Source organism: Centruroides sculpturatus, unplaced genomic scaffold, assembly GCF_000671375.1.
Source record: "Centruroides sculpturatus isolate CEXI.00-Female unplaced genomic scaffold, Cexi_2.0 scaffold1307, whole genome shotgun sequence".
Classification (NCBI taxonomy): Eukaryota; Metazoa; Arthropoda; class Arachnida; order Scorpiones; family Buthidae; genus Centruroides; species Centruroides sculpturatus.
In genome coordinates, this window is record NW_019385685.1 from 53353 (window position 1) to 71364 (window position 18012).

Here is an 18012-nt window from a genome sequence, read left to right on the forward strand (position 1 = left end):
AAAGTGTACAGAAAGCCATCCTATAACCCTATATTTATTCCGTGGATTTCTCACGATCCTCCAGCATATAAAATAGCAGCGTTCAGAACGTTAATCGCAAGAGCTTATTCGCACTGTAACAATGCAAATGATAGAAAGGATGAACTGAATTATGTATATAACTTAGCCAGAAAGTACGGGATTAATCTGAAAGCTATTACCAACAAGAGTAGTAGGAGCCTTAAGAGGAGAAATTTACCTCATAATGAAGGAGTGTTAACGATGGAATATAATGCGTCGTTGAATAATATTTTCCGACGCATCGGAAAGGCCCAGAACAAAAGAATCATATATAAAAGAACCCGCACCACGTACCAACTACTGCGATCTGATAAAGATTTAGTGGACAGAAGAACACTCCCCGGGGTATATAAAATTCCAGTTACGGACTCAAGGCGACGAAGTAAATTAATATATGTAGGGGCAACAGGAAGAAGTATCAAAGACAGGTTAGCAGAACATCAAGCAAATATAAGAAAAAAACAACCTTGCACTGCGCTAGCCACCTACGTTCTAGCGGACCAGCAAGACGTCAATGTTGAATGGGACCAAGCAAGACTAATGCAGATAGTTCGAGACAGGAGACACCGACATTACGCGGAAGCCTGGCAGATTTGTAAGGCAAAGCATAAAGGCCTTGCAGTCAACTTCCGGGAATCGACTAAAATATCGGCAGCATGGTCCTCTAGCTTAATATAAAATTAATAATTGAAGAAAGTAGTTAATATGTATCTCAAGTTATATTTTTTGAACGATGTAGGGAGATGGCATCTTTAAGTATTTATATTTAGATAGTTATGTAATCTTTTTATATTTCCGGTTACACTGACGTCATGTACAACGGATTATAAGCGAGTTCGAAAGATTTGAAAAAACAGTTATTCGTACTAAGCGTTCGATTTACGATTTTGTTGTTTATTTTGTTACTTATTTAATTTTATTTTCTTGAGAAAGGTCTTTTAACAAGACCGAAAACGTTTGAAAGTTGTTATAATAAAGCGTCGGCTGCAAGAAAAGGTGTTTTAGTAAGTGTTTTGATATTACAATATGCAGTCTAGAAAGAATTAATTAATATTTATTAAAATATTATTCACAAAAGTTACTAAACATAGAAACTATCATGCAGAAAATACCACACCATTGTTAAATAAAATCAACTAGTAAAAGAAATATGAATAATGCAATGTGAAGCTACTTTTTCAAGAATTTATAAACTTTGTATAAATTCATACATTACTTTTATTGTCCTATTGCATGAAGACATTAAATGATTCATTAACTTCTTTATTCTGAATCTCTACTTTTCTATCAAACTATTTTTTAATACTGTTTTTATGAAGTGCAACTAGAGAAGAGTGTATTTTTTAATTAAAAAAAAATATATAAAATACATATTAAATTAACAAAAAATGAATAAAATAATTTTAAAAATTATAATTATTAAATTTATTATTTATTAAAGCTACTTTAAATTTTTATAAAATAATCATGTTAACTTTTCATCTTTTCTAATAAAATTATTTAATAAATTATAAATATGAAATTCATAAAAACCTTTTGAGCTGGGCTAATTTTTCCATAACGAATTATAGCTATACATCTTTCTAATGGGATTGCCTTCTTTCTTAGTAGTAAAAAATCCTCAAATTCACCGTAATTTGCATATACTGGATCACCCTGAAGAAGACAAAACAAAAATTTTGTTATATCTAATTGGAGATTTATTCGAGCATTAGTTAACAATATTTTAGTATTAATATTTATTGAAATGTAGATGAATGTTAAAAATCACTTACAAAAAGAGGTTCAACAGTTGATGGAGAATATGCTGCAAAAGGGGGATATATTTCACTATTATTTTTTCCTAAAGAATGTAAAATTTTCTCCCAACTAGTTGAATGAAACATTTCTGTCCTATTATTTAATACTACGGACACCTAAATAAAATATAATATATTACATTAATCAATAAATAAAAATTTCCAGAAGCTTAAAATTTACAGTAACCCTTTAAAGTTTAAGATGAGGTACTAATATAATTTAATATAAAATCAACTGGGTACAAATGAATTGAAATACAGTCAACCCTCATCAGTATGCCACCATTGTGTTCTTCCCACTTTTTTGGCACTATACAAGGGTGGCAATATTTTTAAATTAGAAAAACATTACCACTATTAAAACTCCTCCTTTTGTTTACCAACTATTTCCTTGTTATAGTTGAGTTCAACAATCTTTTCCATTATTTTTAGGAACCTTCCCATATATAAGGGTAGTCCCAGAAGTACCTGACCTAACAAAGAAGACAGAAAAACATATCTTTATTTCTCAACACAGTCTCCTTTTAGCTCGATACACTTTTTCCAGAGATGTTCAATAGCTTCAATACTCTGTTTATAGTTAGAACTGTCAAGCTTCTCAAAATAGCCATCCACCACACACTCCACTTCTTCATTGTTGGCAAATCTTTTACCACTGAGCCATTTTATCAAGTTTGGAAAGAGAAAATAATCCAAGGGGGCTAAATCTGGAAAACAGGGTGTGTGAGGAAGCAATTCGAACCTTAACTCATTGATTTTAGCCACCACAATAACGGATATGTGAACTGGCGCATTGTCTTGATGAAACAACACTTTCTTTTTCGCCAAATGCGGCCGTTTTTTCTTGATTTTATCACTCAAGCACTGCAGTAAGTTTGCATAATACTTGCCATTGATTGTTTTTCCTTTTTGAAGATAATCAATGAAAATTATCCCATACGCATCCCAAAAAAAACTGACACCATGACCTTGCTGGCAGATAGAACTGTCTTTGCCTTCTTCAGAGCCGATTCTTCCCTTTCAGTCCATTGTTTTGACTGTTCTTTTGTCTCAGGTGTGAAGTGATGGACCCATGTTTCATCCATGGTTATGAATTGATGCAAAAACTCTGCTTTATTGCTGCAAAACATCCTCACAATGCTGTTTTTGTTCCATTGCGAGCAAACACGGCACCCATCTTGCACGCAGCTTTCTCATGTCCAAATTTTCAGTCAAAATGCAATGTACAGCACTCTTTGAAATGCCTACCATGTCTCAGCAGACATGGTAGGCATGGTAGGCTCTTGCACTTTGAGTCAACGGTCATCCAATACCATTTTCTGGATTTTCTTCACCATTTCTGGCATGGTCACCTCATTTGATTGACTACTGTGACATTCGTCTTGGTAGCTCCTATGGTCTTGTTTAAACTCTGCCACCCAATATTTTATTGTTGTAAACAAGGGAGCAGACACCCCCAGAGTAGAATCTAGTTCAGCTTTGATATTGGTTGTATTGAGACCTTTCAAATGAAAGTATTGTAACACATAACAATGATCAATTTTTTCTATGTTTACAAATTCACTGAGATTGTTCACTATTAATGGCTGTCAAACAAATACTAAACAACATCACATCTTTAAACTTCAAACTTAAGCTTTATAAGGCTGGTACTTTTGACCACAGTAATTTTTTTCAAACAACTACTGCCATCTATACGTCAGGTCAGATATTTCTGGGACGATCCTCATATTGTAAACTTCTTGGCACATTCTATTTTTACTGCCATCCAACTCTTCTATCATCCAAGTTCCTTCATAATTTAGTGCCAAAAATATTATTTTTTTAAATCTCATAAATTTGTAATTTTATATGAATTGTCTGCTTCAAACTGTTTTTAAAGATGTTATATTTGAAAGAATAAAATTTGAACGTATTTTGAAAATGACAATAACTATATCTTTAAAATAAAATTATTTTAGTCATTTATTAATATAGTTTTAAATTATTAACTCATTGACAAAAAAAGTTATGCATAAGAAGACAATACTGGAATCAAATAACACTATTAGTATTAACATCATGACCATGGTAATAGTGATTACAATATTATAGTAAAGAGAAAATTTCCTGTGGAACAACAGTACAATTTAAAAGAACCTTTATAGTGTTCCTTTTTTTTACTCAACTCTTAAATTGTCTGTCTTCCAGGTTTTCTTTGACTTTCCCAATGTATTTTCCAGTAAAAACTTTTACTATTTTAGTATTATAAAAACAAGTAACAGAGCTTCATATTAGGTGAAACAAGTAAAACGGTAAAACTGTATTTGGAACAAGACTATGTCTCAGAGATGGAATCACTTTGATGCTCAAGGCAGGTCTCGTTCTCATCCTCCTATTTTCTTTGACATTGCTGCTTTTGGGCGCAATCGTTCAAACTTCGCTGGCCATGACCATGAGATCGTCCACGATGCATCTTTGATAAAATTAACCTATCTAATTTCAAAATTTCTCTCCATTGCGTGTTGGCCCAGGTTGAATTTTTGTCAATGCATAACGAAAATTTCCTGTTTTTGAAAAAATAATCGTGGCTATTGTATCGTCCAAATTATTTTTTTTATTTTGCATAAACAATATACAGTTTAACCCGATTATAATGTCATCGAATGTAATGACAAACCTAATATAAATATCAAATTTTTATCAGTCCTACGATTTTACTATACTAGATAATGTTAAAAAAAAACCACTTGTAACGACATAAAACCGTTTTAACGTCATATTTGAAGCACTCCCAAATTTACAAAATTAGATTACAAATTTTATTTAACATAAAAGAAACTACGTGTTCGGTCCTAAGGTCTGAGTTTACTTTTTAGAATGACTGTGGGTGGTACTCTCCCCCACCTGACTTCGGTGGGATGAGATGGCTGTTTTGTCTGTTTGTAGAAAAGGGTCGCCATTTTGTATTTTATTTTGACTCGGTTCTCAGTCTCCCAACTACCTACAAGTCTGGATTTTTTTTATGTGCAAATGATTTGGGCACCTAATATTCTGTGCCAAATATCAACTCTCGACATGTACTCCTTCATACCTCTATTCTGGTAAGAACATTGGGCAGTATGATTTTATAAACAAGACATAGTCTTGTCAAAAACAAATTATTTTACATAAAATCTAACTCCTAAAAAATATTTTTAATATTTGAAATACTATTTACAGCAAAAATCACTTATTCTTTACTCTTGGCTTTTAGTCATGAAAATAAATTTTTATAAAAAACACAACATATTATTATACATAATTACATGCATTTGAAATATCTGGTTTGCTTTCTATTTTAATGACATTTATTATAAGATTTTGAAGTAAATGAATATAGACAAATCTTTATTTTCTAAATTTATGAGAGCTATTTGGAACACAACCTCTGGCGAGCAATTAGAGAAAAATAAGAAAGGAAGAAAACAATTTTATTATGTACAAAATTAGTTACACGTCAAGGCTACATCTTCACATAATTACCTTATAAAATTCAGGCACTTTTCATAGTATAGGGCAAGTTTCTATATCCCATCACCAAAGAAGTTATTGTCTGGGAGCTGAGTCAATCATTTACACCATCCATCAGCGTTTTCATTCATTTATGTGGAAATGTTCATTTCCAATCAGACCTTCATCTGAAAGAAAAGATTAAAATTCCTGCAAACAAGGTCTAGGTTGTGTGGTGAGTATGGAAACAGATCCTAATGAAACTGCTGCATGTGGTCTTTTGTGCAACAGTTGTATGTGTGTGTGTACGTCGGCATGCAGAAACACAATGCCTAATGTCAACATTCCTCTTCATTTGTTTGAATGGCTTTACATAGCTTTTTCAAAATTTTACAGGACATCTGTGAAGTTATCTCCCAGGAGAACACTTCTTTGGTGAGGAGATATGAAAACTTGTCCTATACTTGCTTGATTGCTGTTCTCTCAATTGGTTGTATATTATGCTAAGTTTTATTACAGTTATTATTATGCTAAGTTTTACCATAATCAGATAATTTTATCTTGATGCATAACTTTTTTGTCAATGAGTGTATTAGTATCTCATCATAAATGTATGAACCTAATTTAAATTTTAAAAGTAGATTATATTTATAAAATTTAATAACATTTAACATATAGCATTTAACATTATACATAATAATAAGTTTATTGATTTAGCAAATTGCTACATTACACATACCCTATTAAACTTTTCTTTGTTAGGATATGATAGAAAAACAGAATAAGGCACCAGATGAGCATCAAGACCTTGTTTTTTCCATGTACTATATATATAATCAGCTGTTTCCTTATCTGCATGACTACCAGCTACATGAATTTGATTTGTAAGAAACCTGAAACAATACTTTTTCTCTTAATTAAAAAATTAACTGTAAATTACTATTTTCAAAAATTATTAGTAAAATACTTATATACAGTCAGCAAGTTTACTCACCAACTAGTACATTAAAAATTATTTTTGACTCAAAATAATCACCTGCACTTGCTAGTGGTATAGTACAATAATTAAAAGTACAGTAGAGCCTCGATTATCCGACCCCCGATTAACCGTCACCTCGGTTAACCGACCCTCCTAGTCGGCAAATTTCAAATGTCCGCTGGTGATGTAGCGCTACAATATTTGGCTATGTCTTGGCTACTTTATTATTATTTTTATGTGTTTTAGCTGGCAACACTGGATCGACCATGAAAGGGAGCCAGTATTTAAACGAGGCTTAATTTTCTAATTCTTAACGATACAATAGCGACGATTATTATTTTAAAAAATTTTTGTTAGGCTTAACATCGATGAAAATTCAACGCGAGGTAGGTTAATAGCGGTATACTAATATACTAATTACATGGGATATAATAATATACTACACTAATAATGGATTCTTTCATACTTTTCGGTTATCCGACTTTTTCACTTATCCGACCAACCCCAGTCCCCAATTGGGTCGGATAATTGAGGCTCTACTGTATAATATAACACTGCAGTGAACAATAAACACACTGCATATAACAATAACAACTTTATTCATGTTTCACTGTAACTTTGATTTGCACTGTATTAAAGAAATGATATTTCTTTAGAGATGCTCTCAATAATTTATAAAATTTTAATTTTAGATAAAAATGAATTAATAATAAATTAAACAAACAAAAATTAACAACAATAATAAAATCAATTCCATACAAAAATTACAATATAGATAATACATCAGTATGACTGATTCTTTAGAACAGTGATTTTCAACAGACATGCAGCAAGAGGACAGAGGATAGGTGTGCCAGAAAAATTTTTGACAGTTATTAAATAAATTGTTTTCAAAAGAAGCCAAAAAAAAAAAGAAATAATAAGTGTACATGTCAAAGTTAAAACCTCTTTAAATTTATATGAGTTTTTCATTGTTATAATAAATAAACATATACATAATGTAGTAAAAAATATATATTCATAAGCAAAATGATATAGGCGTAACACTAGGTTATTTTATTTAAATTTTACATGAAATTTTCTTTAAACCAACCATGTATCTATAATTTTCATAATTAGTTCAAATTATTTAAACTTAGAACATAGGCAGGTTTCTAAAGCCAATTATAATGCTGCTTTTAAATGTAAATTAAAACAAGTAGAATGGCAAGTAACAAACCGTATTTGTCACTACTAAGCGGAATCAGTTTGACACTCAAGGTGGGTCTCCTTCTCATTTTCCAATCTTCTTTGGTATCACTACTTTTGGGCATAATCATTCAAACTTCACTGGCCACGACCTTGAGGTTGTCCACGATGCATTTTCAATAAAATTAACCTATCCAATTTCAAAATTTCTTTCCGTTGCATGTCGGCCCGGGTTGAATTTTTGTTGATGCATAACAAAAATTTTCCGTTTTTGAAAAAATAATTGTGGCTATTGTATCACCCAAAATTATTTTTTTATTTTGCACAAACAATACACAATTTAACCCAATTATAACATCATAGAATGTAACGACAACCCTAACATAATGTCAAATTTTTATCAGTCCCACAATTTTACTATACTAGATAATGTTAAAAAACATACTTGTAATGACATCCTGTTTTAATGTCATATTTGAAGCACTCCCAAATTTACAAAATTAGATTACAAACCTTATTTAACATAGAAGAAACTATGTGTTCAGTCCTAAGATCAGAGTTCACTTCTTAGAATGACTGTGGGTGGTACTCTCTCCCACCTGACTTTGGTGGGGTGAGGTGCCTGTTTTGCCTGTTTGTAGAAGAGAGTCACCATTTTGTATTTTATTTTGACTTGGTTCTCTGTCCCCTGATTACCTACAAGTCTGGATTTTTTATGCACAAATGATTTTGGCACCTAATACTCTGTCCCAAATATCAACTCTCGACATGTACTCCTTCATACCTTTAAGCTGGTAAACCGGCAGTACATAAACCGGCAGTACGATTTTATAAACAAGACATAGTCTTGTCAATTAAAACAATGTTAACTGCTTTTTTTATGCAAGGCTGCAATTTTTAATCATATTTTTAGTTTATTTAATTTCAAATACAGTAGACCCCCTATAACGTGAGTTCATATAATGCAGAATCATATATCGCGGCAAAAAAATTGCGACTGTATTCGTATAAAGATGCTAAAAGAGACTCATAAAATGTGGTAAAATGTCATCGCCGACTCGTGTTGCGACAGGATTGGTCGAATCTGGACCAATAATGGACGAGCAGCCAAACTACTTACACGCTACGGAGAGTTTAGGCAGGTAAGTTGAGTTTACTATCATCTGTACAGTATGTAAATTAGGTACCATAAGTCTAATATAGTACTGTAATTTTATACATTTCTTGTGAAAGAAACATTTCTTATTCAACGGCGATTAAAATTATTTATATTAATGATGTCTCCAAAGTTCAACGAAGTTTTCACAGAAAAATAACTTATCAGAAAATGCACCCGCGGTTTGGTGCGCTGCTCCACGACGAAAACAAGCTTGAGCAACGGCGACGTCAAACGGTGCACACTCGGTAAGTAATCCTACAATATTTTGTTTATAGCATAGTTTATATGGATTATTCCCAAAAAATTATACGTATTTTGGAAATGTTAAGTCGAATTAGTCTAGAATCGATTAATTTTATGGAAGAAAACCTTTCAAACAGCCGTAGTCTGTAAACTGCACACGTGCCGGGCTGTGATTGGCTCATGTATTTAAGGATTCCTACAACGCAAAATTCTTAGAAAGTGGAACATATCTACCGTGTTATGGGGGGTTGACTGTATACGCTCTGCACCTCAAATTAGTAGTGGCTTGTCCCTGTATATCATAATTTTTCTTTAAAAACAGAGTTATGCCAGTCATCTAACTTTTTACAGAAAAAAATTATTTAATTAAAATAATGTAACTTTTGGTCTGCATCGAAAGTTCATATATAGTTAATTGGGGCCTCCTGTCCCTAAAGTTTCTATAGCTAGTCTCAAATTTCATCTAACACCATTCTCAAGTTTAAGGAAAAACAAATAGGCAGATGGCCAGTAGTGGGAATTTATAGGTCAATTTTTTCAAATTGCAACCTAATAAAAATAAAGTCACAAAGTTTACAATACTCCAGTGTGATTTTGGTGGCTTTAAACATGGTTATCTTTCTGATATTTCCATAAATCTTTGTACTTTTAGTACTAAATATAATAATTAAATTGCTTCTTTAAAACTTGATTCATCAATGAAACAGACTTAGATTTTTCCATATCAACAAATGAAGATGACAAATATCATGTACATCAAGAAACTTCTCAGTCTTTTTGGTTTAAATGTCAGGATCAGATGCTATTTATCACTATTGATTATCTAAATTAAAACATCTTGAATTAAACCAAAACACCTTTGAACAAACATTTGCTTGGATATGTGTATTGAAGTATTGATCAACCTGTAAATTACAATATATTCCATTCACAAAAAGATTTATCAGAACCTTGTCTTTTGTGTCCACCCAACATATAAACAGTGAGACTTTATATAAGTGAGACCCCTTTTTGATATGATGAAACATCATATCAAAAAGGCTTCTTGATATGACAAAGTAAAATAACTTTAGAACCATTTTTTGATATGGAAAAATTTTCACAGATTATAATTCATACCAATGAAATTGGAAGGTTTTTTTTGGCACAGACTCTACAGATTATAAGAAGGAAATTACGGTAATATAAAATATCATAGTTAAATTAGATTTTTACTTACCTGTAAAATGTTTTTATACTATTGACATCTGTATAATGCACAATTTTTTGAGTAATAACAGTATCTTTTAAAGCATTTGGAAAAGTTCTCAATGTTGGATTCCATATAAATATCATAACTAAACACGACACAACAGCTCCTAATATAAAACATAAAACAGAGAAAAATAACATTGACCTATAATATTGTAAACGAGATACATTTTGTGGTCGACGTCTCATTTGTTCCAAAACATGTTCCAAAGGATCTCCTACTAGTTCATCCAATTCTTGATCTGACCAATCAATATGATCATCATTATTGAGTAAATTGTTTTTTACAAGGGGTAATGTTTCAGCTTTTTTCTTATTACTCATAATTTAATTTAATTTTCTGTTTTTAATCACAAAAAAGACTTTTCTTTAAGAAACCATTTGATCAAGTAGAGAACATCTAAAAGAAAAAAATTAATTATGTTAAATATACTGATTAAAAAACTTGTATTAATCATCTTAAAGAATAATTAGATCATTCAGTGAAACCTGGTTAACCCAAATTGGTCAGGGGGGAAAAACTTCAGATTTCAGGTTAAAAGTTTAAAATTAAGGAGGTTTGGCTAAAAATCAAAATTTTACAATTGGTTCATTGGTGAACTATAAACTATCCATACAATATTTCCACAGATCTTATTATATAGAATCATCATGTCAATGTAAAACTCTTGGTGTTGTCCAGAAAATTGAAAACACTTAACCGAATGATTGAATAAGCTATTGAGAAATGCTTTCCCGAATGGTTAATCAACTCACTCCTAAATATTTAGTAATGACTTTTAAAATTGCAATATTTCATTCATAGACTCAATCTGTCTTTTATTTTTTATCATAAACATTACTTTTTACAATATGTTACATTCTTTAAATTTTACATATATGTGACTGGAGGGTCAGCACCTCTTTGATGCCTTGTCAAAACTGCCACCACTGTGTCTCAGTTGACGTGGGAACCACGACAGCAATTTAGTTTAAGTTAAAAAGTCAGTTGCGTGAGTGATCAGATTCGGAATGGAGACCACAAGCAGGAAGTGAATCATGCAGAGACTAGGTTAACAAAACAACCATTTATTTGTAAAGAAAAATACATTTTATATATTTTAAATCGTTAAACAAGTTATAATAAATCAAACTAAAATAGATCTAGATACCTCCATGTTTCTCAAGAGAAAGAGTTTACGAGTTTCGCGTTTACAGGTATTTATCACGTGGTGATAAATACCTGTAGTTGAAGGATCCAGTTGTAGACTTGAAGCTTGAGAGGATTTGGTTTATTCCTTAGGAAGGTGGAATAAATGCAAAGGTTGGCACATTAGAATAGTTCTGAATAAAATGTATTCTGGGAGTAGATTCTATTTTGGGTTGACAACAAAGTTATTCCAATTCGAAGGCACAAATGGTTCAGATCTGAGTTGACAGAATAATTCATTTTGGAGCACAGATTATTGGTTGAGGAACTGATGACGACTGCAACTATTGAGGGACTGGCAACAACTCCCCGACTGCCCATCTGGTATTATTTTAAAATGATGAAATCAGGACAGCAGGTTGAAAGGGCATGTGAAAGTGTCTTTATTAATTCTGAGAACTTAAAAGGAGATATACTCCCAGGTGTGAAAGTTGACAGTTATCTGACAAAATTTTATTATCAAGACTATGTTATGATTTAGTTATGTAAATAAATTATGTAGTGCAGAGTCTCATATATAAACATCTCAAAGCCCAATAATCATATAAAAGCCAAACAATTATCAGATTAAATCAGGCTACAATACTAATAATTATAAACTCCCAACAACCTTTAAATAACCAGTAAAATATTTAAAAATACTATTACAAACGTTTTTGACTGTTATTTCCAGTCTTCTTCAGGTTAAAAGTTCTGAGATTCGAATAGCAGTTGTGCTTGAAGATTTAAACTTTTTTTAGAACGTATGAACAGTCACGTATAGCGATTCATACTGCGCATGCGCACTAAATATTGTGTATACAAACGAAAGAATATATCATTTTTTACATACATATAAAAAATGGTGGAGATCTGGATTAAATGGGTCTTCGTGTTCATAAAAGAGCTTCCAAGTATTAGAGATATTAATCACAACCTTGCAGTTGATGCAGTTATTGTGTAACCCAGCCTTGTATATTTCGAGAGTTTCTAGAGAACGTATATGTTCTCTTCGGCACAATATATTAATTATTTTCACATTATGCAGGTTAGCTCTTATGCCCGGGTCGAAGCATAAGTAGATAAGGCAGTGGTGCCTCTGTTATGCTCAATGTCATACCTACGTTCGCGTAAACACTTATCTAGAGAATGTATCATAGAGCCAATATATACATTAAGGGACCATAGATTTCAAAGGGACCTTGTATCAGAGCAGTGTTTCTCAGCCTCTAACGAATTGTCACCCCACTTCAATAAAACCATTAACATAGTATTGTCTGCATACAATTACATACATAAAACCATTAACATAGTATTAACATACAATTGTCCCCTTCACTTCAAAAACAATTTTGTTGGGTTTATTAGTTTAATTTTTTACAAAGTATATAATTATCAATTAAACATTTATTTACTCAGAATATGTATTAATTTTGTTAATTATATAAAAATCTAAAATTAAGCAGTATTAGCTGTGAATCCCCGCTACATGGTTCAAAATTCTGATGCCAAGGACCAACGCTAATGCCAAATTCGTATTGCATTGAATAGACTAGTCACTAGTATAATGTTATTCGTTTAATTATTGTATGATGTAACGAATAAAATAGTAAAACATTATATTAAGAATAATTAGATATATCGCCCAGAAAATTGTTTTTTTGCTCTCAAAATATATATTGTTACTAATCACCCCCCCTGATATGGAAAAATGCCCACATGGGGCAATATTGCTCCCATTAAGAAACACTGATCTAGATCAAACACATCACCACACCTGCACATAGTCACATGACACAATGTTTATTTTTAGTCATGCATGGTTCCCACACTTTATAGAATGTTTCTGATTAGTTTATTCAATAGATGAATGTTAATTATTTTATTTAACAGAAAATTAAAATTCCAGAGAGTTTATGAAAATACCATATCAAAACCCCATTCAATAGTAATTATTTAGAGAGTTCAATGAATTCAAGTTAACCAGTTGTATTAATATGTAAATCCCTATGCTAAATGATTGGGGAAGAAAATGACTTTAAGTTATCCCAGTTTGAGTCAACCAGGTTTCACTGTAAACAATTTTTATAAAATTTTGAAGCAAAATAAATTATAATTAATAAATCTGTACAGAATCAAAATACAGTAGAGCATTGATTATCCGAGTATTGGTCAACCAAAACATCGGTTAACTGAAAGCGTTCCAGTCGGCAAATTTAAATTTGCGCCAGTGCTGTGATGTTGCAATCTTTGGCTGTCTTGAGCTACTCCAATATTATTTTTGTTGGTGTGCATGTTTTAGCTGGCAGCACTGGCATGACCACGAGAGGGTACTTAATGACACGCCAGGATTTGAATGAATTTCAACATGGGATAGATTAATATATTTTTTCGTACATAATCGGTTATCCAAACATCGATTATCTGAACAACCCCAGTCCCGAATTGTTTCAAATAATCGATGCTCTACTGTAATTTTTATGATCATTACTTCTTCATTCATATAAAATTACTTGAATGAGAACTTTTAAATCAGGATCTGAACTGAAATCTCAAGCTGATTATATTTCTGTACCTTAAACCAAATAGATTTTTAAACTTTCAATAAACTTTTTAATGTTTTTAAAAACATAGTATATGGACTCCACTTATTATAATTACATACATCAAGTTAATGCTACAAGTAAAAATACATTATAGAAATTTTGTTTACTGATCCATATACAACTAGCCATACATGACACATCAAAATTTTGTTTACTACATACCAACAGACTGCCGAAAATCTATCGGGCTAGTTTTATGCTAATTATTAAATAAATTACGTAATCAATTTGGCACTAGAGGTAAGCGTTAGGTGCCATCTCTTATTAATATTAATAATTATAAATTAATTAATTAATTTAAATAATTTAGAATTGCTGGGAGAAAAAATCAGCCCGGAGCGGGACTCGAACCCACAACTCCTGCTTACCGTGCAGATGCGTTGCCAGTTACGCTATCCGGACCTCCGGTCTGATCTCCTCTTCCAGCGTATATAAGCTAACTACTTAACCATCGAGCTTAAGTAGTTAGCTTATATACGCTGGAAGAGGAGATCGAACCGGAGGTCCGGATAGCGTAATTGGCAACGCGTCTGCACAGTAAGCAGGAGTTGTGGGTTCGAGTCCCACTCCGGGCCGATTTTTTCTCCCAGCGGTTCTAAATTATTTAAATTAATTAATTTATTTATAATTATTAATATTAATAAGAGATGGCACCTAACGCTTACCTCTAGTGCCAAATTGATTACGTAATTTATTTAATAATTAGCATAAAACTAGCCCGATAGATTTTCGGCAGTCTGTTGGTATGTAGCTTTATTATATCGGGTTTGGTGATGTTTATATTTTGTTTACTGTAATCAAAACTCAATCAGAACTTTGTTATCATTATATTCATATAAAGAGGCTTTTTTAAGCTCTTTTTCCATGCTATCAGCCTAAATATGTGGCTGAGAACAATAACTGATAATAATTGCATGTTATCAGAGTTTGCCAGTGCAAATGTTAAATATTAATTGTTTTAATCATTATTTGCTTTCAATATAATAGTTTAAATCAATGACATTACACTAAAGAATATAAGCATGGGATTTTCTACCCTGAGTACTTTTGGGTCAAAATCCATCATTAGGGGAACAGCATGATTGAAACAATAGAAATTAGGTTAGAATGATTTTTATCCCATGCCCCCATCAACCATTTCACATCATCACTTCTGGGAATATGGCATGCAAGCTCATTTGCAGATGATTTGCTCATTTGTCTATTCAGGTAATAATAGCTCTAAGGAGCCATTTACAATACTGAATTTTGAATGCTTGAATGAAACATAACATAAAGCACAATTCATGCTTAAAATCTCCCATTGAACTTCAAATCCTTGAACAAATGAATAAAACTTGTAATTTCAATCAGTTTGACTTTTGTTCACAGGATTTGAAGTTCAAATATAAGTCATGTTTTATATTCTCATAAACAATGTAGCTATTTGCATAAACAACATAACCCAGGATTATCTTCATTTAAAGCATTAAAAGACTTAATGAATCTATCTTCCTCCTATAAAACTAAACAAAAAATGAAAAATTAGTATTTGTAAGACTACTCATTCAATACTTAGAATCTACATCACATATTACTAGTTTTATATTAAATAATATTATATATTACTAGTTTTTAAAAAAATATAGGCTTATTCTCCCAATCAAGCCACAATTATCATTATATATATTAGTTTGTAATAACATAGTAATTTATCAACTTTAGAAACATTGGGCATTTATACTGTTTCTTTACAACAAACAAATTCAAACACAAAACTATATTACATAGGAGTAAGAAACAAAACTTTTATATCATGTAATGGAACATCAAGGGGATATAAACAACACATATACTTCAGGACTCTCAAGGAATGTATTAGACCTTAATATTATACTTTTATAGGCTAAAAAATCAATACTCAGATAATGTGTTAAATGCAAATAATTTTCATTTGGAAATCATTTATACATTTTTACATTAGAACCCTGTAACAAACCTCTTTAGAAATTCCAGATGCATGGGTTGCTCTATTTAAACTTTTAAATGATTAACTCAATGCCTTGCATCAAATCTTTTAAATGTATAGTTATTTATTTTTATAATCCTATTACCAATCTTTCTTTTTATGTCATTGTAACTTCAATATATTCTATTATTTTTATGTTTGAATTTCAATGTTTGTAAATTCAAATATGTGCTCCTTTCATTTAAATGAACATTCTAATGGTATTTTTAATGTAATTTATATTGTCTAAGGAAGACATCAATGCAATGTCAAAAGTACATGCTAATATTAATATTTTTATCATTAAAGTATCTTAATGCCAAAAGACAGTATTGTTTATATTTAAAACACGTGTTAAAATAGTTTTAACATGTTCTTTTAATGTCAGTCAATAAAAACCACAATTTTCACTAAATTACTAATTATAATCTTATTTACTTACTTTAGCTTAATTTTATTAATTAATATTTTCAATTTTAGTGAGTCTCAAATTGATTACAATAAACATATTCTATTATATGTCATTTTAATATGGAATCCAAGCTTAAAGAAAAAAATCAGACTTACATAAGACTTCAAGAATCTGTTTTTATATATGTTTACATCATAAATCCACACAGTTTTAAACAGATTTATATTTTCAATTTCTTCTCAAATATCACTTTATTGGATACCTTTGTAATTGTGCTTTATTTTTTTTTCTATAAAGTGCAGTTTTAAAAAATCCAGATTTATTTGAATCAGCGTGATTCAATCTGAAAAGAAACATTTAAAAAGTAAATTATCAAACTGATTCAAATTCAGACAAAAATATTGGTTAGAACTATAAGCAGAGTAACACAACACACCAAAAACAAAAAAAAAAAGCAAAATTAAAAACTCTTTACTTAAACATTTTCATCAATATACAACAACAATTAAAAGATATAAAAATAGATTATTTTGATTGAATCTGATTATGTCTGTTGTATATGGATGAAAACATTTGTTTGAGAAAAGGATTTTTAATTTTGTTGCTTTTTGGTCTGATTAAAATTAATTTGAATCTATAATTATAGAAATAGGCCTATAAAATCATATTTCACTAAACATGAAAAACAATTTACAGTAATTTCATGCAGCTAACCCATGGCAGTGTATAATGCACAATGGCAAATACCCTGCACAAATAAATTAATCTTCTAATAACATGGCATAAATCAAAATAAAGTTCACAAACTTTATGTAGACTTTATATGTAACTGAGAAATCTATTACTAACTTTACAAAGCTTAAGCACAATTCTTCTATATTCTTTGGCTTTTATTTATTTATTAATGGCGTAGCCATTAATAAATAAATAAATAAAAAAACAAGAACTTATACTGGAATGAAAAATATAAATAAAATAAAATAAACCTTTAACTATTCAGCAATAAATAATGTTTAATAAGAATGTTTTCAACCGTTTTTAAACGGCCATCTTCAGTTAAACCAATATTAAAAAAAGAACACTAAAAAAGAACGCATGAAATACAAATTAAACAGAAACCGAAATGCGCATGCGTACTTCATCGGACTTGCGTCTTCTGAAAATCTATAAATAACTTGCAAATAACAAAAAAAGTAATAAAGCCACCAAAAAAAGGGGGGAGGAGAATATACGTTGATTACAAAGTGTTAATCTGCGTTATTGTAAAAGGATTTCCAGGCATAAGATAACCCTTCCGCATCTCTATGATTAATGCATCCCTTATTTATGTGTGCCTTGTGTATCTCTATCTTTTCAAGGTGTTTCAATGCCTGTCTGGAATTCGTGGCTCTAATGATCGAGGCTTGATCCCAATATACATCGACCTCTTGCTGTTTGGCAAATGCTGTGAGCACTGTGGCATCTATGTTCTTACTCACAGGGTATTTATGTTCCTTTAATCTTTGTTTTTAACTGCCGCGTAGTAGCACCCACGTAAACAAGGTCTGAGTTGAACCGCTGATCCTTTATAGGTATAGAATAAACCCCTGGTAAATTATTTCGCTTTTCCTTTCTCTTATCATTTCTTAACCTTCTGTAGATCGTCGGATTACGCCGATATACTATTTGTAGATTATTACTGTTCGCCAC

The 18012-nt window shown here is 31.1% G+C and overlaps 1 protein-coding gene across 1 annotated transcript in view; it reads right to left on the reverse strand.

Annotated features, from left to right (window-relative positions):
• LOC111641185 (N-acetylated-alpha-linked acidic dipeptidase 2-like) overlaps positions 1–18012 on the reverse strand; it is a 90987-nt gene that overhangs the window by 51439 nt on the left and 21536 nt on the right. Inside the window, exons 2-6 of the mRNA XM_023387313.1 lie at positions 16479–16666; positions 10119–10550; positions 6070–6223; positions 1836–1976; positions 1594–1716 (exon numbers count right to left, since the gene is read on the reverse strand). Coding sequence (XP_023243081.1) covers positions 1594–1716; positions 1836–1976; positions 6070–6223; positions 10119–10474 — 774 coding nt within the window. The 5' untranslated portion in view covers positions 10475–10550; positions 16479–16666. The remainder of the gene's footprint in view (positions 1–1593; positions 1717–1835; positions 1977–6069; positions 6224–10118; positions 10551–16478; positions 16667–18012) is intronic.